This window comes from Oncorhynchus tshawytscha, linkage group LG17 (assembly GCF_018296145.1).
Source record: "Oncorhynchus tshawytscha isolate Ot180627B linkage group LG17, Otsh_v2.0, whole genome shotgun sequence".
NCBI classification, from domain to species: Eukaryota; Metazoa; Chordata; class Actinopteri; order Salmoniformes; family Salmonidae; genus Oncorhynchus; species Oncorhynchus tshawytscha.
The window spans coordinates 17776885-17800766 of record NC_056445.1 but is presented as its reverse complement, the minus strand read 5'-3'; the positions used below and the strand labels follow the sequence as shown (position 1 = coordinate 17800766).

At 42.7% G+C, this 23882-nt stretch overlaps 1 protein-coding gene across 10 annotated transcripts in view; it reads right to left on the bottom strand.

Annotated features, from left to right (window-relative positions):
* sbf1 (SET binding factor 1) overlaps positions 1–23882 on the bottom strand; it is an 81164-nt gene that overhangs the window by 29980 nt on the left and 27302 nt on the right. For 3 of the 10 annotated variants that reach the window (XM_042300311.1, XM_042300315.1, XM_042300312.1), the window contains exons 2-15: positions 18428–18513; positions 16384–16521; positions 15931–16056; positions 15594–15704; positions 14866–14952; positions 12301–12330; positions 10772–10877; positions 6423–6555; positions 6124–6247; positions 4970–5083; positions 2274–2351; positions 1902–2015; positions 1531–1659; positions 1341–1439 (exon numbers count right to left, since the gene is read on the bottom strand). In XM_042300311.1, coding sequence (XP_042156245.1) covers positions 1341–1439; positions 1531–1659; positions 1902–2015; positions 2274–2351; positions 4970–5083; positions 6124–6247; positions 6423–6555; positions 10772–10877; positions 12301–12330; positions 14866–14952; positions 15594–15704; positions 15931–16056; positions 16384–16521; positions 18428–18513 — 1475 coding nt within the window. The remainder of the gene's footprint in view (positions 1–1340; positions 1440–1530; positions 1660–1901; positions 2016–2273; positions 2352–4969; positions 5084–6123; positions 6248–6422; positions 6556–10771; positions 10878–12300; positions 12331–14865; positions 14953–15593; positions 15705–15930; positions 16057–16383; positions 16522–18427; positions 18514–23882) is intronic. The other 7 variants (XM_042300318.1, XM_024377129.2, XM_042300319.1 and 4 more) reach the window with 5 other exon arrangements.

Here is a 23882-nt window from a genome sequence, read left to right as displayed (position 1 = left end):
ATATAAAATGTATTATTATTCCCATACCATTATAACACAGAATAAGACAAATTATGCTACCCTCTGCCTATTGGCTACTTAGCTTATTAAAGCCCATCTCAAAACACTACACTGCCCATTTAAGACAGAAAAAAAGCTCTTTATCTGACTTGCTTTCAAAGAGGTCTACAACCGCACACATTTTGTGCTCTTGCAGGAAGCAACCACTCCACCATTGCTGACTAGAAATGTGCTATAACTGGGCTAATAACTCACTTAATAGCCAAGAATACAAACAAATGTACACACCTGGACATATGCAAAACAAGTGCATCTACTCACTACCACTCATGCTGTAAACACAGTCCAGTTAAAAGGGAATGGCACAGATCCATATATGGCAATGATCTATTTGCATACAGGGATACTGCAGCTCTGATTGGTTATGGCGCACCAGTCTGTGTAAAGTATGGGACTGACTTGTTGATAGTGTTAACTAAAGGGGAAAACTAAAAAGTTGAGTGAAGTTCAATCTCGTGCTTCTCTGTGCGAGCTGATATTTCTTCTGTGTGGCAGTCCCGGGGGAGCTGTGCACGCGCAGAGCATAGAGGGAACATTGCCTACAAGTACATCACATTTCCAGTGTGGGCTCTCTGCTACTTTTAAAGTTATGATACATTTTATGAGCACTACCAACACAATGAATGGGAAAATGAATTCAAAGGGAATTCCCTCTGCTGGTGATTTGCTGAATGTGCAATCCGACATGAGGCTGTGATTGATTAATGACCCATTATGTCAATTGCTATGTATAAAATGGATAATTTCTTCAAAAGTAGCAGAGACCCCACACTGGAAACTTTGTTTTAAGAGTATAGTTCCAAATAATGTCTTAAAACAAACAAAATCAAAAAGGGTACTTTTGAGATATGAATAGTAGTTTTAAATGTTGAATAAATTAATGTACTTAAAAAAAAAAAAAATGAATCAAGACATACCCCATATTTTAAAACACACTATAAGAATATAATGACACCAAGATGTTGTCTGTATCACATACAGTTCACAGATCATAGGGTCTTATAGGAGGCATGTACAGTATAGGTCTAAAAAGAGCCTAAAATGGATACTTTCATCATTATTATAATTTTTTTTTAAACTATCTGTGATGCCATGCTGCCGTTAAAAATCGGCCAATACTGTTAAAATAACCACATTAGTGTGAGTTTTCAGGGAATTTTACACAAATCACAAAGCTCATCAGCATAAATTCTAAGCAACAAAATGGTGATCAAATTAAGATCCTACATCAATAAATAAAATCAATAAACATGTTTTTCATTTTTTTATGCACAACATACATTTTTGAAGAGCTGCTCAGCCAGCTCCTTGATATGGTTCATGACTTTGTGCGGGCTGCACTCCTCCTGGCGAATACGCTCCACCTGATTGGCTATCAGCTGTAGACACAGGAAAAGACAAACAGGAAGTTAGAATGCTTTTTCCTTCACATCTTTACCACTGATTGGGGAGATGTGGGGGGGTACTCACATCATCGAACAGGTCTGTGGGTCTGTAAGGCGGCCCTCTCTCCGATATGAACCCAGCGAATGCCATACCATCCAGAACCTTCATCAGGAAGTCATCCTCAGTCAGAGCCCTCTGGCCCAGGAATGCAGCCTGGAGGAACACACACACACACTCGTCAGGCAGGAGATTCTTGGGATCCACTCTTCCTTTCTAAGTGTTAGACTCAAAACAGTTTGCAGGTCTGTTTAGAGGAAAATGTTTTTGTCCTCCAGGCACACATTCAAGTGATGTATTCCATTGTGTTCATAAAGACCGTAGTTAGTTCCAGGCTTGTATGAACACAATATATCACCTTAGGAATAAAGTTCAGAGAGATAGAAGGTGATGTGTACCTTATGGAAGCGGATGACTGGTTCAGGGTGGATCCGGATGATGTGCAAACACCAGCGATAGCCATGGAACAGCTGGCCGAACAGCCACAGAAACACAGCCCGGATCTCCTTATCCTGCAACACACAGACAGGGAATTATAACATACTGAGGGGTAAGTATGGGACAGCTGGACAGTAAGCCTGAGAAAGCTCAGAAATCCAGAGACCTTGCTGCAGCATTGCCCCAAACAAAGGGACAGGGACTTTCTCAATTTACATTTGAGCCATTTAGCAGATGCTCTTATCCAGAGCAACTTACAGTAGTGAGTGCAATTGTATTCCTTTTTCCACACACACACACCTTCCACCGAGGATAGAAGGGCTCAACATTACCTGGATCTTGAGTGTGGAGGGTTGTGTGGAGGAAGGGGGGAAGGCATGGTCAGCCATCTCCAGCTCTGGGTCCAACACCTACAAACAAGATGGCAGGAGTCATATAACAACAACATGGACAGAAATATCATCTAACAGTCTTCTCATTACATCTGTTCAGTTCATCAATATTATTCAGTACATAAATCCTACAGCAGCTGCTGCTACATTTTGGCATTTGGACACCGCTTCATCGGGTATCATAAATTACAATACGCTGTCAGAAGCTTTTAGGAAGATGAGAATTCTTGGAAGCCTCGCTCATAAATGAGACCGATGTAGCTTCAGACTAAGCATAAAACACCCATTAACTAAATTAGCTGCAGAATCTCCTATTCACAGTCCTATTTGTGTTTGGGGATGGTGAGGTGAATTAATTCAGCTAATCGTGAAGAGAGCAGCAGAGTACCTAGATAAGCCCACACCCAACTGTTGCTGCCCAACTATCTCTAGAAGCATCACTGCAACAACCTTCACCCACCGCACTCCACCAACCCCCACATAACTTTTCCAGATGATTAAACAAATTAACTATCCCTCCAGTTGCAAAAGCTACCGCTTTTCACGCACTGCAATTATCCTCTCTGTGCTGGTCTGGGTGAAGGTCACTTAGGCCTATTATGTGAGCCGGCTGGGGGGCTGAGGCTTGGACAGCGCTGCACAGAGACTGACAGTGCAGGCAGACAAATGCAGGGCGGAATGGACCCCATGATCACACACAATGTGCTTCACTGGTTATGGAAGGAAGCATGTGTGCATACACGTCACATGCACATAGTGTTTTATTGACTCAGGACACAGAGGACTAGCACTTCCAGTGAAATTGTCCCTGCATTACAGGGCTCTGGTCTCATTCCAGCCATGCAGGGTCACCGGGCCAGCACTACAAGTCTCTATGGCCCACACAGGTTAGGACAGAGGGAGACAGGGGGAAGAAAAGAAAGGAGGACAGAACAGAGAGAAGTGGGAGAGGCCTGTATATTGTATTGTAGAATGGTCAGGTCCCATCACAGGACTGGTTGTTCTGAGATGGAACAATTTTACAGTCCCTATTACTTACCAGAGCAGGTATTGGCTGGTACCTAGCTCTTTCCACTGTGTTGTTTTTCAAACATCTAGGAATGTTTAAACATGGTAATGAAGGGGGAAGTATACTGGTTGAGGAGCAGCTCCTTTTCAATGTACCTCTGACCGAGAGGACACAGTAACAGCCTAACCCTGTCTCATTCTCTTTTGCCTTTTCTTGCTTTCCCCCTCTCCCCCTTTCCCTCCTCATTTGTCCCTCCCGCCTCCTCTCCTGTTCAGTCTAGCCGTAACAGATTGGCTAGTAACCGTGCAGATTGAGTATGGCTCATGTTTCATGCCCTCCAGCCAATAGAGATCATAGAGACCAGCCTGAGATAAAGCCCATTGGTCTCAGACAGACAGCCTTGGAGAGTTAAAAGCATGAACACTGTATACTGTCACATGTACTAAAATATAATTTACCACGGACATGTGTCAAAAAACAACCAAAAATGTTTTTCTATAACAGTTAAGAAAAGTGACAAAAAGCTAATGAAGTACGCATTTTGAGCAGTTCCAAGCAATGCCGGTCTGGCAATATTCTGAGCAATCTACGCAAGTCCATATCAAATGTTCCTTCATATTAAAACATACAACTTGACTCTTATCCTGATAAATAAATGAGGGGAGGAAGACATTTTTATCAAGGGAATAATATGTTCCCAAATATTTCTCATGTGGGACAGCATGTCAGATTCTAGAATTAATCTTCTCCCTCTGGTCCAACTCTGATAACACAAACAGTTAGGGCTGTGGGAATCAATGCCAATGTCATACAGGCAAACAAATAAACCCTCTTTTGGCTCCAGATTGTAGTATCATTTCATTCATTGAAGATGGGAATATCCATTCTTTCATAATTCTTTATTGGACTACTGTGTATTACAGTAAGCTCTGCACATGCCAACTCACACCAATTGTGAAACTAAAAACAGACGTATCCTCATGAACAGTTCATGACTGCATTGTTTTTAGTTGTGTCTCATGGGTAATTTTAATATTGTAAAATATGATATTGTTTTATAGGGGTGTGTAATGGTAGTTCCGATACCTTACAATTAGAATTTAAGATTGTGGTAAATTACTTTGTGATCACAAACCCGATTGCTTACAATATCAACCAGAATCATTCAATAAATAAAATCTGCCACCATGTGTTTGTTGTAGCTAATGATGGGAAAGCAATGGCATGGCTCTCCTCCACATAGAAACAAAAGCATAAAACCAGCCATAGACACCAATGATAGGCAGGCCCAATCAGAAAATCAGATTAGTTTTACATAACATGGATCTTATCTGAACAAGAGGAATTTCCAGATTGTGCTGGCAGTGAGAAGCTTGATTACAATAAGGAACTTGATCTTATTTAGAAAAGGAGTTGGTTCAGAAGTAGTAAATCAACATCTCAATGTGATGCTGTGCTTAAACCACTATAGCTGTACATGGTTCAGGGTAATACATAGTGGGAGTCCCTGTGTTGGGTTAACGTGCTGTACTGGTATTGGTGACTCTGATGTAGCTGTATGACGTGAAGGTGTAGAAGTCTGAAGGGTGTTGCGGTGAGGTATGAGTGTTGTCGTCACGGTGGTTACCATGGAGAGGGCAGTCTGGGTCTGCTGCAGGAGGGGGTCGGGGAGCAGAGAGATGTGGACACACTCCGGGATGGTCACCGTGCCTCCGTCCAGGTCAGCGATGATCACATCCAACTGTAGAACAACACACATAGACGGCTCAGCCAGTGCGATATCTTTGATTGATCTTGTAAGAGATCACTGTACTGCATACTGTACATGAGGCTAAGTGTGCTGATTGAGAACAGTAGTGACTGACAGAGCCACAGACACGCACACAAAAGCTTCTGTCAACAGCTGTTCATTACAGAACTTTACCTACTGCAGCAGTGAAATTGACCTTTTAACAGGCAGTTGGGTTGCCAAGGCGATAACCTCTCACCCCCTTACACTCCATCATCAATCGATCTATGAGAGCCATGTGACTGTATAGTATACTATATTATACAGACAGGCAGTCTGTTGTTAAAAGTCATTACATAACAAAGCATGGCGAGGGACCACATGTAGTTTAACGCACCCTAACCTAGACCTCAGAAACATGACACTATAATGACTGTCTTTTCATAGTCCTAAATCCCAATCTGAAATGTATTTAGTGCCTAGCCCACTACTACTATTTTACCTGCCTTCACTCTAAAATGTACCTTGTTTTTATTGAATATCCTTTTGTATTATTCTTTCCTCAGAGCTTTGAGATAACTAATGAAAAGCGATATACAAAATAAATATATTTGTATTATTCATCTTAACCATTAGTTTGTCCTTAATAACAAAGGGAAACTTTCAAAGTCATCCAACATTCCACTGGATATAGAATGAAGATATTTAAGTTACATGTCATGTATATTGCTAATGTACCTTGGCATGGTTTACAAAGACCGTTGTGTTAGTACTGAGAGGTGTTTAAGCTAAGAGAGGTTTCAGATGGCTAAAACACAGCAGGTCTGGTTTGTTGAGTGAGATGAATTATAGATAAGGAAAGAAGGCCAGAGAACTGACAATATCCAATAATCAAGATCGTACCACAGGCTGTCAAAGTATGGGGGGGCAACACAGAATTAAGACGGTCTTTACTGGCATCAGATAGGCTTTACAAATGCATACCACTGACGGAATATATAAACATGATCTAGAAAATAAATCAAAAAGAAGTATTGTAGATTGGAACATACGGTCATGCTACCCACCAGTTCCTGGGTCTCGGAACGGAAGAAAGAATTGACCCCGATGATGAAAGGCGTGGGCGTGCTCAGCACCTCCAGGAGTTTGCCCGGCAGGATGGGGACGTAAGTAAAACTGGCGGGAGGGAAAACAAGAGGAAATCAGATTTATCAGGAATCAGATTAGGAGATGATAAGTGAGGAAATCACCCAAACTAACATACCAATATCTTGTTAATCAAATCCCTGTAAATTCACAATATTAAAAAGACATCTATGAACCTATTTTACAATGAAAAACACACACACACCTGTATTTGAGGGGGAACATGATGGCCAGTAGTGCTCTGCAGGCGTCTGTTAGTCTCTGGTAGCTGCTGGACAGGAACAGGATTTTGTGTTCCGTCAGAGCAGCACAGAACAGATACAGGACGTTCACTATACCTGAGAGCAACAACATAACAGAGGTACAGTATTCACTTCACCTGCAGGTCCCGACTGCATGGATTGTAAAGATCAAATGTATCTTCAAACAAAATGATCAAACATGCAGGCATTAAGACAGATATCTACAACCAATACCCCAAAATGACAAAGCAAACACAGGTTCTTAGAATTTTTTTGCAAATTTATAACAAAAACTAAATACCTTATTTACATAAGTATTCAGACCCTTTGCTATGAGACTCAAAATTGAGCTCAGGTGCATACAGTTTCCATTGATCATCCTTGAGATGTTTCTACTGTACTTGATTGGACTCCACCTGTGGTAAATTCAATTGATTGGACATGATTTGGAAAGGCACACACCTGCCTATAAAGGTTCCACAGTTGACAGTGCATGTCAGAGCAAAAAAACCAAGGCATGAGGTTGAAGGAATTGTTCGTAGAGCTCCGAGACAGGATTGTGTCGAGGCACATATCTGGGGAAGGGTACGAAAAAAGGTCTGCAGCATTGAAGGTCCCCAAAAACAGTGGCCGCCATCATTCTTAAATGGAAGAAGTTTGGAACCACATACTCTTCCTAGAGCCTGGCCAAACTGAGCAATCGGGGGAGAAGGGCCTTGGTCACTGCCCGAGCTCTAGAGTTCCTCTGTGGAGATGGGAGAATCTTCCAGAAGGACAACCATCTCTGTAGCACTCCACCAATCAGGACTTTATGATTGAGTGGCCAGACGTAAGCCACTCCTCAGGAAAAGGCACATGACAGCCCACTTGGAGTTTGCCAAAAGGCACCTAAAGGACGCTCAGACCATGAAAAACAAGATTCTCTCGTCTTATGAAACCATGATTGAACTCTTTGGCCTGAATGCCAAGTGTCACGCCTGGCACCATCCCTACGGTGAAGCATGGTGGCAGCATCGTGCTGTGGGGTTGTTTTTTAGTGGCAGGGACTGCGAGACTAGTCAGGATTGAGGGAAAGATGAACAGCGCAAACTACAGAGAGATCCTTGATGAAGTCCTGAGTGCTCTGAAACAGGTTCTCAGACTGGGGGGGGGGGAGACAGGTCAATGACCCTAAGCACACGGCCAAGACAACACAGGAGTGGCCCAGCCAGCGCCGGACTTGAACCCGAACGAACATCTCAGGAGAGACCTGAAAATAGATGTGCAGTAATGCTCCCCATCCAACCTGAGATAGCTTGATAGGATCTGCAGAGAAGAACGGAAGAAACTCCCCAAATACAGGTGTGCCAAGCTTGTAGCGTCATACCCAAGAAGACTTGAGGCTGTAATCGCTGCCAAAGTTGCTTCAAAAAAGTACTGAGTAATGGGTCTGAATACTTGCGTAAATGTAATATTTCAAAACCTTTTATTGCTTTGTCATTATGGGGGTATTGTGTGTAGAATGATGGGGGGGAACACAATTTAATACATTTTTGAATAAGGCTGTAATGTAACAAAATGTGGAAAAAGTCAAGGGTTCTGAATACTATCCGAATGCAGTGTACACACAGACAACTGTTAAAAAGTTTGGGGTGACTTAGAAATGCCCTTGTTTTCTAAGAGTGTGTAGTTTGGGAAACAGACGCCTCTCACAAGTCCTCAACTGGCAGCTAGATTAAATAGTATCTGCAAAACACAGTCTTAACGTCAAAAGTGAAGTGGTGACTCCGGGATGCTGGCCATCTACGCAGAGTTACAAAGAATAAGCCATATCTCAAACTGGCCAATAATAAAAGACTAACATGGGCAAAAGAACACAGACACTGGACAGAGGAACTCTGTCTAGATGGCCAGCATCCCGGAGTTGCCTCTTCACTGTTGACGTTGAGACTGGTGTTTTGCGGGTACTATTTAATGAAGCTGCCAGTTGAGGACTTGTGAGGCGTCTGTTTCCCAAACTAGGCACTCCAATGTGCTTGTCCTCTTGCTCAGTTGTGCACCGGGGCCTCCCACTCCTCTTTCTATTCTGGTTAGAGGCAGAATAGAAGGGAGTAGTACACAGCGTTGAAGGGTGTAGTACACAGCGTTGTACGAGATCTTCAGTTTGACGAGTTTCAGAAGAAACGTTCTTTGTTTCTGGCTATTTTGAGCCTGTAATTGAACCCACACATGCCGATGCTCCAGATACTCAACTAGTCTAAAGAAGGACCATTTTATTGCTTCTTTAATCAGAACAGTTTTCAGCTGTCCTAACATAATTGCAAAAGGGTTTTCTAATGATCAATTAGCCTTTTAATATGATAACTTGGATTAGCTAACAACATGCAATTGGAACACAGGAGTGACAGTTGCTGATAAATGGGCTTCTGTACGCCTATGTAGATATTCCATTTATTTATTTTTTTTTTTATCTGCCGGTTCCAGCTACAATAATCATTTACAACAATGTCTACACTGTATTTCTGATCAATGATGTTATTTTAAATGGACAAAAAAAAGCTTTTCTTTAAAAAAAAAAAAAGGACATTTCTAAGTGACCCCAAACTTTTGAACGGTAGAGTAAACTCAGCAAAAAAAGAAACGTCCCTTTTTCATGACCCTGTCTTTCAAAGATCATTCGTAAAAATCCAAATAACTTCACAGATCTTCATTGTAAAGGGTTTAAACACTGTTTCCCATGCTTGTTCAATGAACCATAAACAATTAATGAACATGCACCTGTGGAACGGTCGTTAAGACACTAACAGCTTACAGACGGTAAGCAATTAAGGTCAGTTATGAAAACTTAGGACACTAAAAAGGCCTTTCTACTGACTCTGAAAAACACCAAAAGATAGATGCCCAGGGTCCCTGCTCATCTGCATGAACATGCCTTTGGCACGCTGCAAGGATGCGTGACGACTACAGATGTGGCCAGGGCAATAAATTGCAATGTCCGTACTGTGAGACACCGAAGATAGCGCTACAGGGAGACAGGATGGACAGCTGATAGTCCTCGCCGTGGCAGACCACGTGTAACAACACCTGCACAGAATCGATACATCCAAACATCCCACCGGGACAGGTACAGGATTGCAACAACTGCCCGAGTTACACCAGGAACACACAATCCCTCCATCAGTACTCAGACTGTCCACAATAGGCTGAGAGAGGCTGGACTGAGGGCTTGTAGGCTTATTGTAAGGCAGGTCCACAGACATCACCGGCAACAACGTCACCTATGGGCACAAACCCACCGTCGCTTGACCAGACAGGACTGGAAAAAAGTGCTCTTCACTGATGAGTCGCAGTTTGTCTCACCAGGGGTGATGGTCGGATTCGCGTTTATCGTTGAAGGAATGAGCGTTACACCGAGGCCTGTACTCTGGAGCGGGATCAATTTGGAGGTGGAGGGTCCGTGTGTCACAGGATCATCGGACTGAGCTTGTTGTCATTGCAGGCAATCTCAACTCTGCGCGTTACAGGAAAGACATCCTCCTACTTCATGTGGTACCCTTCCTGCAAACTCATCTGACATGACTCTCCAGCATGACAATGCCACCAGCCATACTGCTCGTTCTGTGCGTGATTTCCTGCAAGACAGGAATGTCAGTGTTCTGCCATGGCCAGCAAAGAGCCTGGATCTCAATCCCATTGAGCACATCTGGGACCTGTTGGATCGGAGGGTGAGGGAGAATCCCCCCAGAAATGTCCGGGAACTTGCAGGTGCCTTGCTGGAAGAGTGGAGTAACATCTTACAGCAAGAACTGGCAAATCTGGTGCAGTCCATGAGGACAGCAGTACTTAGTCAGTATCTGGTGTGGCCACCAGCTGCATTGTTACTTTTGATTTTTACCCCCCCTTTGTTCAGGGACACATTATTCCATTTATGTTAGTCACATGTCTGTGGAACTTGTTCAGTTGATGTCTCAGTTGTTGAATCTTGTTATGTTCATACAAATATATACACGTTAAGTTTGCTGAAAATAAATGCAGTTGACAGTGAGGACATTTATTTGTTTGCTGAGTTTATATACATATATATACACACACACACACACACACACACACACACACACACACACACTCCTGCCTTTTCCCACAACTCATCAAATATAGGCCTGTGATTTGCATTCATTAAGCAATTGAACAATTGGTGAAGGTCTTTAAATCAAAGGAACATTTCCTAGGTGAGGGAACATCGGACTCTGATTGGTCCATATCACTGACATCACTGATCATAAGGTGCCCCATCAGTCCTGGGCTGAATAAACTGCATTGTGATTTGCCGTACCAAGCTGTCTAAAGAGATGGGCTACGCTGCTGCCGCTGACAGGGAGGGAGTCGTTGATGGGAGTCTGGATGACCTGTCGATCGCCCGCACCCAATGTTATAGTCCTCTAGAGAGAGAAAGAAAGAGGGACGCATGGAAAAAGAGAACAGATAGTGTGAACGCTCTTTCTCAGAAAAATGGGGATTAGCAACTACAGCACAATCACAGAGAGTTGGAGTGTATTGAGGAGAAATCACAGATATGAATCACAGGGGTTTAGCAGGTACATTAGAACTCCACAGTAACCAGCCATTCAGAGCTGAACAGGAGAGAACTGACCTATGCTGAACTGAGAAACCCATAGCAATGGGCCTTACCACAGATTCAAATCAGCCCACCATATTAAAAGGGCCTTTATGGGAGTCAAATACCAATGACATTCCAGATTGTCCATAGAGGGACATTTCCATTGCATTTTGGAAAGGGCAGAGTTCAAACATCTGAATGATTTTGGGGGGGGTCTTAACATTTGAAATGTCTTATTGGTTTAGTGTTACTGGATAGTTCTTACGTCCATGTGACACAGAGGGAAGTGAAGTGAGAATGATTTAGATTGTTTTGTTATTGATTATAACATTCACGATACATCTTAGTCATGTAAACTTTACATTGTAGCACATACATTACATTTATAGCTTAAGAGAGTTGTACTAGTTGTTGTAAAATATAAGTTGCCATCATTTGTAAGTGTGATATTTATGTTGCATGCAATGTCAATGACTGTTCTGGATTTTAAGTATTTGCAAGACTGAAAAAGCATGTTAGGCGATATGAGTTAAGGCACAATTTGCACAGCATGATAGGTACCGTGGGTCTTGGCTGCAAATGAAGACCGATTACAAAGAGTTGCATACAGGACAGGTAGCACAAGGTCAAAGAAGGCATCCAATACATCACATAGAAACACAATCACAGCAGCCTCTAGGACAGACATCACATAGTAATACAACAGAATACACAGAAACAACTGGAACTACATACAGAGGCTGTATACCACATTTGACAAGTAGGAATGCAAATTATTTTAAGTACTGAAATTCTTCAAAAATACATTTTCACTATAAAATAGAGAATTGATTTAAAAACAGACATTTTAAATAAACTCCAGAAGCAGGAATCTACTGTAGCCAAATCTTCATTTAAAAGTACTTAAAATACAAGGCCCAAGTATATATCTTGGAACGAGCTCATGCTCTCTACAGCAGCAGCAGCAATGGGAACGCAATGATCCAACTGTTGAACACCATTTCACCGTCACTCGTCTGATCAACAACCAATTAGATATCCTTGAATTTTTCCAGGCTACCAATAACAGATCGTAAAAAGATCAGCCATTGGGTAACAGACTGGGCCTTATCAAAGTGATTTGATTGGTTTTCCCTTGAGAGAGGGTTAGGTGAGATACATAGACATAGGAGGATCCCAAACAGAATTAGGGAAAGCTAGGAGCTGATTGGTTGAAAGGAGAATAAATTAGTCAGGCGGCGTACCAAGCTCTCTTCTCTCTCCTCCTGGCACGGCTACACAAGTCAAGCACCCCAAACACATAAACATACACACAGAGAGAGAAATACACCATAGGAGAACACACGGATTAGAGACAACAGGGTCCAAACAAAAACATGACAAAACATTAACATGACAAATATACACAGATGGTAACAGCGTGGCATTATGACATGAGAGTACAGCAACATTAACACAAGGCTCAGAGTCAAACCAGCTGTCAACTTTGGATAAATAAAATGGAAGCATCCACAGCTCAGTTCAGTTCAGCCACATTTAATATCTGACATTGTAGCTTAGGGCTGGGCGATAAATCAATATCAAGAGGTAATTACTTCTCTCAATAACCATATAAAAACGTTTACATTCATTTTTGTTGATGTCGATAAAATAATTAGGTACAGCGTTCTATTTCACCTCTGTGACGCAGGAGGAACGTGCGGAGAAGTGACAATGTGTACGTGGAGAGGTATACGCCCACAAAAAAACACTTCGCACCTCGAGTGATGGAGTAACCACCATTAACCACGAGAAATTAGTGACGTAGGCGAAAACAGTGGCAGTGATATCCATGGAGAAGGACCAGCTTCCAACGAAGAAATGATTGATAAAAAGGGTTAAACTGTTTCAGTCATTTGGAAGTGGTTTGGCTTTTTGAAGTCCGACAAACAGCAGAGCAATGTTCGGTGCAAATTGTGCCGTAGACAGGTGGCTACGAAGTCTGGTAATACGACAAACCTTTTTCAACATCTTAAGCAAAATCACTCTTTGGAACATGCAGGAAGTTTGAGTTTGCGCCACGGTGTTGATAAACGCCCCTCAAGCACCAGCCAAATCTAGGGATGTTTGCCCGAAGCAGTCAACACTGACAGCATTTATGCCACACATGCAAACATCACAAATGCTATTAGCATCGCATTGCTAAGGACATGCTACCAATTAGCACAGTCGAAAAGGAAGGTTTCAAGAAGCTTATCAATTTAATTGACACCAGGTACATGCTCCCTAGCAGCAAACATGGAACGATTTTCCATGTGTAGCTCACAATTTAAAAAAAAAAAAAAAACCTTTATTTAACTAGGCAAGTCAGTTAAGAACAACTTCTTATTTACAATGACGGCCTATCGGGGAACAGTGGGTTAACTTCCTTGTTCAGGGATAGAACGACAGATTTTTACCTTGTCAGCTCGGGGATTCGATCGAGCAACCTTTCGGTTACTGGCCCAACGCTCTAACCACGGTGTGTTCAGGCATTCTTGAGTTTGAAGCAGATATGCACCTTTTAAACGTTATTTGATTAATAACGTGATAATTATCATTTTCTAATGAAAAAATATATAGATATCATGATAATTTATTTGCCATATCGCCCAGCCCTATCGTAGCTACATATATCCGATGGGTAAATTAGTCAGATGATGTGTTTATGACCTTGGGGTGAAATAACAGAGGACTGAAATGTTATACTTGTGTAACATTGTTACTTTAAAAAGGGGAAATCTGCTTAGTTAATGTTTTACAGTTAATATTTCAGGAAATCAAATAAGTTATTTATGGAGATTGGCCCATTGACAGAACGTCCTTGGGCTGGTAACCAGAAGACATTGTGGAGACTAGACACAGTCATTTACAATTATCTATAAAATCCCTCATACAGACGGGCAGACGTGCGCGCACACACACAAACGTTCAGGCAGGTTCCATATCAGACTCATGTATATTCCACTGTACAGTAACTGGGCTAAAGGTTGCTGCTCTATATGTCAGGAGTGCGTATCTGACAGTTGAGATAATTGCCAGTTGCAGTAGTAAAGTGGGTGTGTTGCAATGTATGTTGGGATGACAGTGGTTGACGTGGAATGACTGGGGAGAGTCCTAGCAAGTCTAGAACTGAGTCTAATAAAAAAGTTAGACATTTGATAGTATCAAACCTGCTATTACACCGTAACAAACACCTAGCATTGCTCTTCAAGTACTGTTTTAATATAGAATGATCTGTGCTATAGTATCCAATGCCTGAAGATCTCAGAGTGTGTGTAAGTCAAGTGTTTTTGTTTGCAAGATCTATGTATGCGTGTTAATGCTGATTAGTCCCATCTCTCATTCAGACCACTGCACTGCCTGCTATAAGGCCATCTGGTGTCCCATATGGTCACCCTCAGAGAACCAGTGTTTGTGTACGGTGTGTGTTCCTCACCAAGTGAAGTCTCTGCACTTCTACAACAGATCAATAATGGCAAACACATCACATCGATCCACGACAAACAGCACACAGAATCAAAACAATTCTTTGACTTTAAAAAGGTCTCAAAAATGATTGAAATTATTGACAGGTTAATGTAGCATGGAATACGCAGCATCGTTAGGCCACAAATTCCACAAAAGCAGACTAGAGCAAACTGCAAACCACTGAGTGAATATTAAATCAGCATGGTTTGAGATGATTACAGGAAATACAAAGACTTTTTAGAATCATCATGTTTATCTAAATAGATAAAATCACAATGAGGCAAGCGAATTGGTAAGAAGCTGCCGGAAGGTGATGTTACCTGGTCCTGAAAGCAGCCCAGTAGCCAGTCACAGGCTAAGGCCTGAGGAACCGAAAGATTTAAACTACATACTGGGGACTCATTTATCTGTAACACACAGGAGGAACCAATGTACAGCGGGGTTCAATGGCATGTTTACACAAGGGAACAAAATGTACAGAAATGTACGTATAGGCCCAATATACTCGTAGTGCACGATTTAGTATACTAGTTTACTGTATGTTACACTACTTCATGCTGTAGCGTTATTGAATTAGTTTGAGACAAACAGTACATTTAAATTGTGCACATAGGGTGAATACAAGAGCTAAGAAAATATTCCTATACATTGTGTGTAGCAGTGGAGGCTGCTAAGGGGAGGAGGCTCATAATGCCTGGAACGGAGCGATTGGAATGGCATCAAGGTGCCATTAAGGTCCATTAAGGATTAAGGTGCCACCAACCTCCTATGGTGTGTAGGTTACTATGCTGGCCATCTCCTCTTTGCTGAGGACCCAGCATTGACACGGCAATGAGGGTTAGCATAGCACACCCGCTAATGCTAAGCTACAATGCAAACAGGTTGGTTAAAGTAATGTGCTTGCAGTCTGCATTGGCCAACATGCTAAGCTAATATGCTAGCAGGTTGGATGGGGCTAACAAGCTAATAGGCTAGCTGGTTGGGAGGGTTGCACAGCCCAGGAGAATACGTAAAAGTCGGTATGCATGCTGAAAGGAGGTGTGTTTACCTGAGAACCACCAGCGACAGGGATGACGCAGGTGAGGAGGTTTCCGATCACCGTTTCCAAGGGAACGCTGAGGCTATCCACATGCACGGCGTAGATGAGTCCCAAACAGTTCTGGACAGGGGAGGCACCCAGTCAAAAGACAAGCACACACTTTCCTTGACTTGTAGTGAAATAACAAATGGGGTTTGTGGGTGAAAAACACTACCTAAAGCAAAATACAGCCAAATCAAGCCTAGAGTTGTCTCAATCACTCTTTGTTGTAACAAGAAACATAGATGAGAAGTGCAATGGGAGTATCGGACAGGGACGTGCAGTATTGTTTTGAGGTGCGTTGTACCCTGAAGACCTCTGTGTGGTCCAGACGGGACACCAGCACCAGGCTCTTGGGGGCAAAGACCTGGGCCGGCTGGACCAGCCCTGGGACTTCGTCCTCATCCACCTCACTGGCCTCAGCTTTCGGTAGCTACACACACAGAATGAGACAGAATATCATACAGTGTACAGAACGTAGCCTACTTTGTGCAAATGTTCTATAGACGTACCATTAAAGATGTAACGTCATATCACAGATGTCACATACAGCTTGGAACTTTTATAAACCGTTACCTGTTTCTAATATGATCAGATCGTCTCATTTCCACAACTTTGTTGCCAGCGTAAAATGTTGGCACATTGTTGCTACACAGTACAGCTGTAACGATACTGTTACTGGTTCATAATGACATTGGCCACACTTCTCCTCACACACTGAGCCAAGGGGGCCTCTTCTCTTTCTCCTCCAGTCTCTCACCTGAGGGTTGTCCAGGCCCTCCCAGAACGTGAAACAGGCACAGTAGTGACGCTCTGAGTTGATGTCGGTCAGAACCGACACGAAGAACGACGGACGCTCCCTCTCTGGAACTAACTGCCATCCGTTGGGCTGACAGAACTGAGAGAGGGAGAAAGAGGAGGAGGGAGAGGGCGAGTGACAGAAAATGGGTCAAGGGGTGCAGGGGTCGAGAAACAAGGGAAGAAGGAGGGTGAAAAGGTGAAAAGGATAGGAGAGGGAGAGATGGATGACAAGAGAGGAATATACAGTATTAGTGGGCCGAATCCCAGCGTGGTATGTCACATGTCCCTACTCTGCATCTCACCTCTGATCTCTAGCCTATCATTTGGTTATTTTCCACCGCTAGGCTATATCAAGTTAAGAAAACTTTCCACGTGTCAGAAATGATTAACCTTACACCCTTATTTTGGATCGGGATGAGAAATAGGCTAGAAGCAAACCAAGGAATAACCATTGTTCTGTAGGCATTCATCATGTAATATATAATGAATGAATGAAATACAAAACAGACATGCCATTGAACCCCGCTGTACATATATAATGAACACTTAGGAATTCTTCAATATTGACTCTGGCAAAACACATTAGACAATAATGAGGTAAACAATACTGGAATAAGGGTTATTTGGGAGACATTAAATACACATAGCCCAGAATAATTTACTGTTGATGTTGATCCCTTCATGATGCAGCCTTTCTTCAGGTGCGGATGATGCATGTAAACTTCCGACTTCAACTGTATACTTAGGTTGGAGTCATTAAAACTAGTTTTTCAACCATTCCACAAATTTCTTGTTAACACACTATAGTTTTGGCAAGTCGGTTAGGACATCTACTTTGTGCATGAAAAGTAATTTTTCCAACAATTGTTTACAGACAGATTATTTAATTTATAATTCACTGTATCACAATTCCAGTGGGTCAGAAGATTACATACACTAAGGTGACTGTGCCTTTAAACAGCTTGGAAAATTCCAGAAAATTATGTCATGGCTTTAGAAGCTTCTGATGGGCTAATTGGACATAATTTGAGTCAATTGGAGGTGTACCTGTGGATGTATTTCAAGGCCTACCTTCAAACTCAGTGCCTCTTTGCTTGACATCATGGGAAAAATCAAAAGAAATCAGCCAAGACCTCGGACTTTTTGTTGTTGTTGACCTACACAAGTCTGGTTCATCCTTGGGAGCAATTTCCATAATGACCATCATTATGTTTGGAGGAAAAGGGGGGAGGCTTGCAATCCGAAGGACACCGTCCCAGCTGTGAAGCACGGGGGTGGCAGCATCATGTTATGGGGGTGCTTTGCTGCAGGACAGACAGGTGCACTTCACAAAATAGATGGCTTCATGAGGGAGGAAAACGATGTGGATATATTGAAGCAACATCTCAAGAAGTTAAAGCTTGGTCGCAAATGGGTCTTGCAAATGGACAATGACCCCAAGCATATTTCCAAAGTTGTGGCAAAATGGCTTAAGGACAACAAAGTCAAGGTATTGAAGTGGCCATCACAAAGCCCTGACCTCAATCCCATAGAAAATATGTGGGCAGAACTGAAAAAGCGTGTGCGAGCAAGGAGGCCTACAAACCTGACTCAGATACACCAGCTCTGTCAGGAGGAATGGGCCAAAATTCTTGTGAGAACTTATTGTGGGAAGCTTGTGGAAGGCTAACCGAAACGGTTGACCCAAGTTAAACCATTTAAAGGCAATGCTACCAAATACGAATTGAGTGTATGTACACTTCTGACCCACTGGAAATGTGATGAAATAAATAAAAGCATTCTCACTACTATTATTCTGACATTTCACATTTTTAAAATAAAGTGGTGATCCTAACTGACTTAAGACAGGGAATTGTTACTAGGATTAAATGTCTGGAATTGTGAAAAACTGAGTTTAAATGTGTTTGGCTAAGGTGAATGTAAACTTCCGACTTCAACTGTATGTAGCTGGGGTAAATATGTAGGCTATTGTGCGTTCGTTTGTGTGTGAGCTATGTACATACCAGTTCGATGCCTTGTGGAAAGGGATTGTCCTCCCAGTCTTTCTCGGGAAAGCGCTGGAGAATGTGACCTTGGCCCTCACTGCCCCCTGGAGAAAGAGAGAGGGTGACAAAGGTCAGGTCGGAACGCTTGATCAGAGAGCCGAGTTATCTGTCAGGGCCTAGTCCACTACTGTAGGGCTGGGGATTGCCAGGGACCTCACCATACGATATTATTACAATTACTTAGGTGCCGATTATATATGTATTGCAATTTGATACTATGGTTTTATGTTCCAAACATATCTTACTATATTGCTGCACGGAGACGAGAGAGCATGAGAAAATTAGCCTAACTGACCCAAAACAGGAAATTTTTACTAGGATTAAAATGTCAGGAATTGTGAAAAACTGAGTTTAAATGTATTTGGCTAAGGTGTATGTAAACTTCCAACCAACTGTATATATGTGACCAATAAAATTTGATTTGTACTGAGGAAAGCCGTATTGCATGCTCAAGAATGTGCTGGTTCTCATACCGCTGCTGCCATTTCAATGGCATTTGAGAACATGTTTGAAACATGAACACTCCTAGCTCCATTCGAACAACTGACTCAAGAAATCAGCTCAACTGCGTCTGCAGCAGACGTGATACCCTCGGTCATGGTATTGAAGCACCTGCTCAATAAAACTGCCGACACAGACCATGGGGTTAAAACTTACAAAAGTACTCGAGACTGTGAACAAGCGATCCGGTGGCATTCTCTCTGAGCCTCTTTACAGTGTCGCCCACCATGCTCGATGCTAGGTACAAGGACCGCTACTTCGATTCAGACAAGAAACAGGGTTTACGTGAAATGCTACATACACAGCTGGACAAGATCGAAACGGACAGTGACAGCGGGCACAGAGGAAGAGAGGCCACAGAGGAAGAGAGGCCTCCCAAGTGGGGCAGGGGTCTAAGGCATTGCATCGCAGCGCTAGCTGTGCCACTAGAGATTCTGGGTTGGAGTCCAGGTTCTGTTGCAGCCGGCTGCCACAGGGAGACCCTATGGGGCGGCGCAGAATTGGCCCAACGCCGTCCGGGTTAGGGGAGGGTTTGGCTGGCTGGCAGGGACAAGCCACAGGAGTCGTGCACTAGCGACTCCTGTGGCGGGCCGGGCGCAGTGCATGCTGACATGGTCACCAGGTGTACGGTGTTTCCTCTGACACATTGGTGCGGCTGGCTTCCGGGTTGGATGCGCCCTGTGTTAAGAAGCAGTGCGGCTTGGTTGGGTTGTGTTTCGGAGAACGCATGGCTCTCAACCTTCGTCTCTCCCGAGCCCGTACGGGAGTTGTAGCGATGAGACAAGACAGTAACGACTAACAATTGGATACCACGAAATTGGGGAGAAAAAGGGGGTTAAAAAAAAAGAAGCAGTGTGGCTTGGTTGGGTTGTGTTTCGGAGGACGTACGGCTCTCAACCTTCGCCTCTCACGAGTCCGTACAGGAGTTTCAGAGATGAGACAAGACTAACTACCAATTGGATACCACAAAATTGGGGAGAAAAAGGGGGTAAAACATAAAAAATAAATGTTTAAAAAAAGAATGAAAAGACTGAACAAATGAAAACAAAACAGCAAGTAAGTTAAAGAAACATTTTGATTATGTTTTACTGGTAATGGGAACATACTTAAATGCCAACAAAATAACTTTTGGTCAATGTGGTGTGGTGTGTGTAACCTTTATTTAAATAGGCAAGACAGTTAAGAACAAATTCTTATTTACAATGACGGCCCACCCAGGACGACGCTGGGCCAATTGTGCACTGCCCTATGGGCCTCCCAATCATGGCCAGATGTGTTCCAGCCTGGATTCAAACCAGGGACTGTAGTGATGCCTCTTGCACTGAGATGCAGTGCCTTAAAACACACACGCAGTGGTCTAACTATTTAACTGTACTAGAATGCTTAAAAGGCAGCTAAAATGTTAAATATCGGTTATCGGCATTATTTTCTTTGGCAAGGAAAATATTGGATATCAGTATCGGCAAAAATGTAATAAAATCGGTGCATCCCAAGTATTTACACTTAGCAGACGCTCCTACCGATATATTTTCGGATTTCTTTCTGTACTGGTACCCCTGTGGGAATCGAACCCACCTTCACCCTCCCAACTGCCACACCATGCATAGAGAATTGGCTATCAGATACAGAGGTACCATACACTCTGGAATTCTTATTTTCACATTGCAAAAACCTCCTGAAGCAAAGACTGGGGGTCAGCTTGATGAACCAAACTACTCAGTAATCTCCATAGAGCCCATCTCACTCACACACACGTTTTGTGATTGCTGATCGGTTCATTAGTACATTTATGATTAGTGGGTTTTGTTATCCGTTTTAACAAACCTTTCTTATTTTTGTACTTATGTATTGTATATAGTTTGTGGTGTGGTTTTTACAGTATATAAGGCCCTTGGGCTTCCAACCACACCTACATAGTTTATATTAGTTTTTATCTGTCTAGTTTTTTTTAATCACTTATCGTTTTGGGTGCAAATAAATTAAACCTAAAAGTAATATGTAACTGTATCAATTCCCCCAATCTTACTGTCAGTCTGTCATAAAGAAAAAGATAAGCTCAATGCCAAAAACTGTTACATCATGACACAGTTATTGTTGACACAGTGGTTTAGGTACCTCCAGACTAAGGGCTCAGACACGCCAATAGCGTTTGCTGGCTGAGAGTACTTCACCTCTGAATGTAATTTGCAAATTGAGTGTGCACAAATTTGACATGTACTGTAGAGTCGCATGAAAAATGTCGGCAGACAGATATCTAAAACAGGTGGTCCCTATAACAAAAGCTCGATCAGCAGACGGATGCTGGATCCACATTCGTGTAACGTGTGCGAGCTTAAACCTGGCCTTGAGGGATCATGACCCAGAAGGGACTGGCCTTGTTCCAGGCTGCCTCACTAATAAGCAAACACTTTCTTGGCACAACGCTCTTGCGATTCTTCCCAAACACAGTACGATTTCTCTTCAGAATTCAGCTAAGACATTAGTGCTGCTCATCTTAGCAGAATGACAAAAGCCTTCTTATGTAACCGCTACAAATCACTCTGTTAACCATCGTTTGAGCTTCTCTGTCCAGACAGTCGCCTTCACAAAGAATTCACTTTGTTGCATCACAGCATGGGACAAGTCACTGAAAGAGACATTATTCCCAAAGTAAAGGAGGAAGAGAGAGTTTGTGGTTGAATGCTGCATCTGTCTGAGAAAATAATAAAAGCCTCAGGCTCTTTATCATGGGGAACAAAACCAGGAGCCCGGTAAGCCCAGTCACAATACAACCAACTAGGGCAGGCAGGCAACTCCCAAAACCAAACACAAATGGGAAAGAAATAGCCTACTCATCCTCTCTTCTGCACTCTCTCCTTCCCCCATCTATTCTCTTACTCCATCTCACCTGTGCTACCATCCCCATCTCGCTCTCCCTTTCTCTCGCGAGAAGATGGGAGTCATGAGACAGTGGGTTGCATTCAGTAGACCAGCTGTCCTTCATTCCTGACCACTTTACAAAGAACATTCTGGTATCAAAATCCCATGATGACCAGTCAAACACAGAGCTGCAGGAATGCAGGCAGCCAGCCTTTCATATTACATGTACTCTGTCATTCGTTTAAAACACCACTCAAGTTCTGTCTAAACAGAGATCAGGGACAGGGAAGGAATTGGTTTACATTTTCAACTTTCTTATTGCACTGCTGTTTATTAATTTAGACCTACTTCGTGCTACATTAAGTGATGTGCAGGCAACATAGAAGGGAGGGGGGGGGGTGGCTAGTAGTAGATTATCAATAGTACCTAAATTATCCATACTGCAATACCACTTACAATGCATATCCAATACATTCCTTTATTTTATGTAGTATGCTAGCGTGGATATTGGAACGTATTGTTTCAGTGGCAGCCAGGTGGTGGTGAAGAGTGTTTTCTACATGTACTCAGATGACCTCCTCAGTGGTGGACTGTAAACTGACTGTTCATAAAAACTTCCTTACGGTTTGGCTCTGTGAGCTTCAGCACGTAGCACAGGTAGGTAGGTGTGTGTGTGTGTCTTTACTTCACAGAACATAGCCCTCATGCATTTTGTGTGTAAGTGTGAGTAAGTGCACGTAGTATATGTTGAATGGGTTAATATGTGCAATAAGAGCTTGCGTGACCAACAAATCGGTCGAAGGTAGAATATTTGACAGTAGCTGTCTGTTGCTACATGCACGTGGCCTGGCCAGTGTTTACACATCTGTTTGCAATGCAATTAGTCTAGGGCTGGGCAATACAGCCTAAAAATCATATCTTTATTTTTTTCAAACATATGGGTGATTCACAATATACACCAAGTGTACAAAACATTAATAACACCTTCCCCCCCCTTCATCTACAATGATCAAAGTGGATTTAACAAGTGACATCAATAAGGGATCATAGCTTTCACCTGGATTCACCTGGTCAGTCTCATGGAAAGAGCAGGTGTTCATAAGGTTTTGTAAACTCTGAATATAGGGGACTCCCACAGTCTATGGCACTGCATCACTACAGACCCGGGTTTGATCCCAGGCTGTCTCAGAGCCAGCCATGACCTGGAGACCCATGAGGCGTCTCACAATTGGCCCTGCGTCGTCTGGGTTAGGGGAAGGTTTGGCCGGCCGGGATTTCCTTGTCTCATCGCACTGTAGCGGCGGGCCGGGTGCCTGCAAGCTGACTCTGGTCGCCAGCTGGACTTCCGCAACAACAAATAACTCGCAAATAATATAATCATTTTATCAAAATTGTTTAAGACATCTTTTTCCAATAATCACTGATCTGGCATTCAAGTCTATGAAAATGCTCGTTTCTAATTTAACCAAAACCATGCATAATGCACATCAACTAATAATGATCAACATTTTGTAGTAGGCATTATAGAAAATTTGGTCTCAAATAATCTCTCAACACAAGCTGAAGTGTCATTGAGTAGCCAGCTTATCTTTATATTTAAAGTCTTGCCAACTTGGATCCATTTGCTAGCTAACAAAGGTAAAACAGTTGATTTGTTATGAACACACCCGTCCGTCCGTCTCCAACTGTTTGAATAGCATACTAGCCTGTCCACTTTGTTCAGACGTTGAAATAAAGTGGCCTACCTTATCTCAGAATGAGAACGAGTTGCCAATTCCTTATATAAAAGTTTTATAATAGTTTTTTATCCGACAGAATTTCACCTTGTCAGCTCAGGGGATCCAACCTTGCAACCTTACAGTTAACTAGTCCAACACTATAACCACCTGCCTCTCTCTCGTTGCACTCCACTGCCTGTTACGCGAATGCAGTAGAAACCGAGGTAAGTTGCTAGCTAGCATGAATCTTATCTTGTAATAAAAATAAATAAATCATAATCACTAGTTATAACTACACATGGTTGATGATATTAATAGTTTATCTTGCGTGTCCT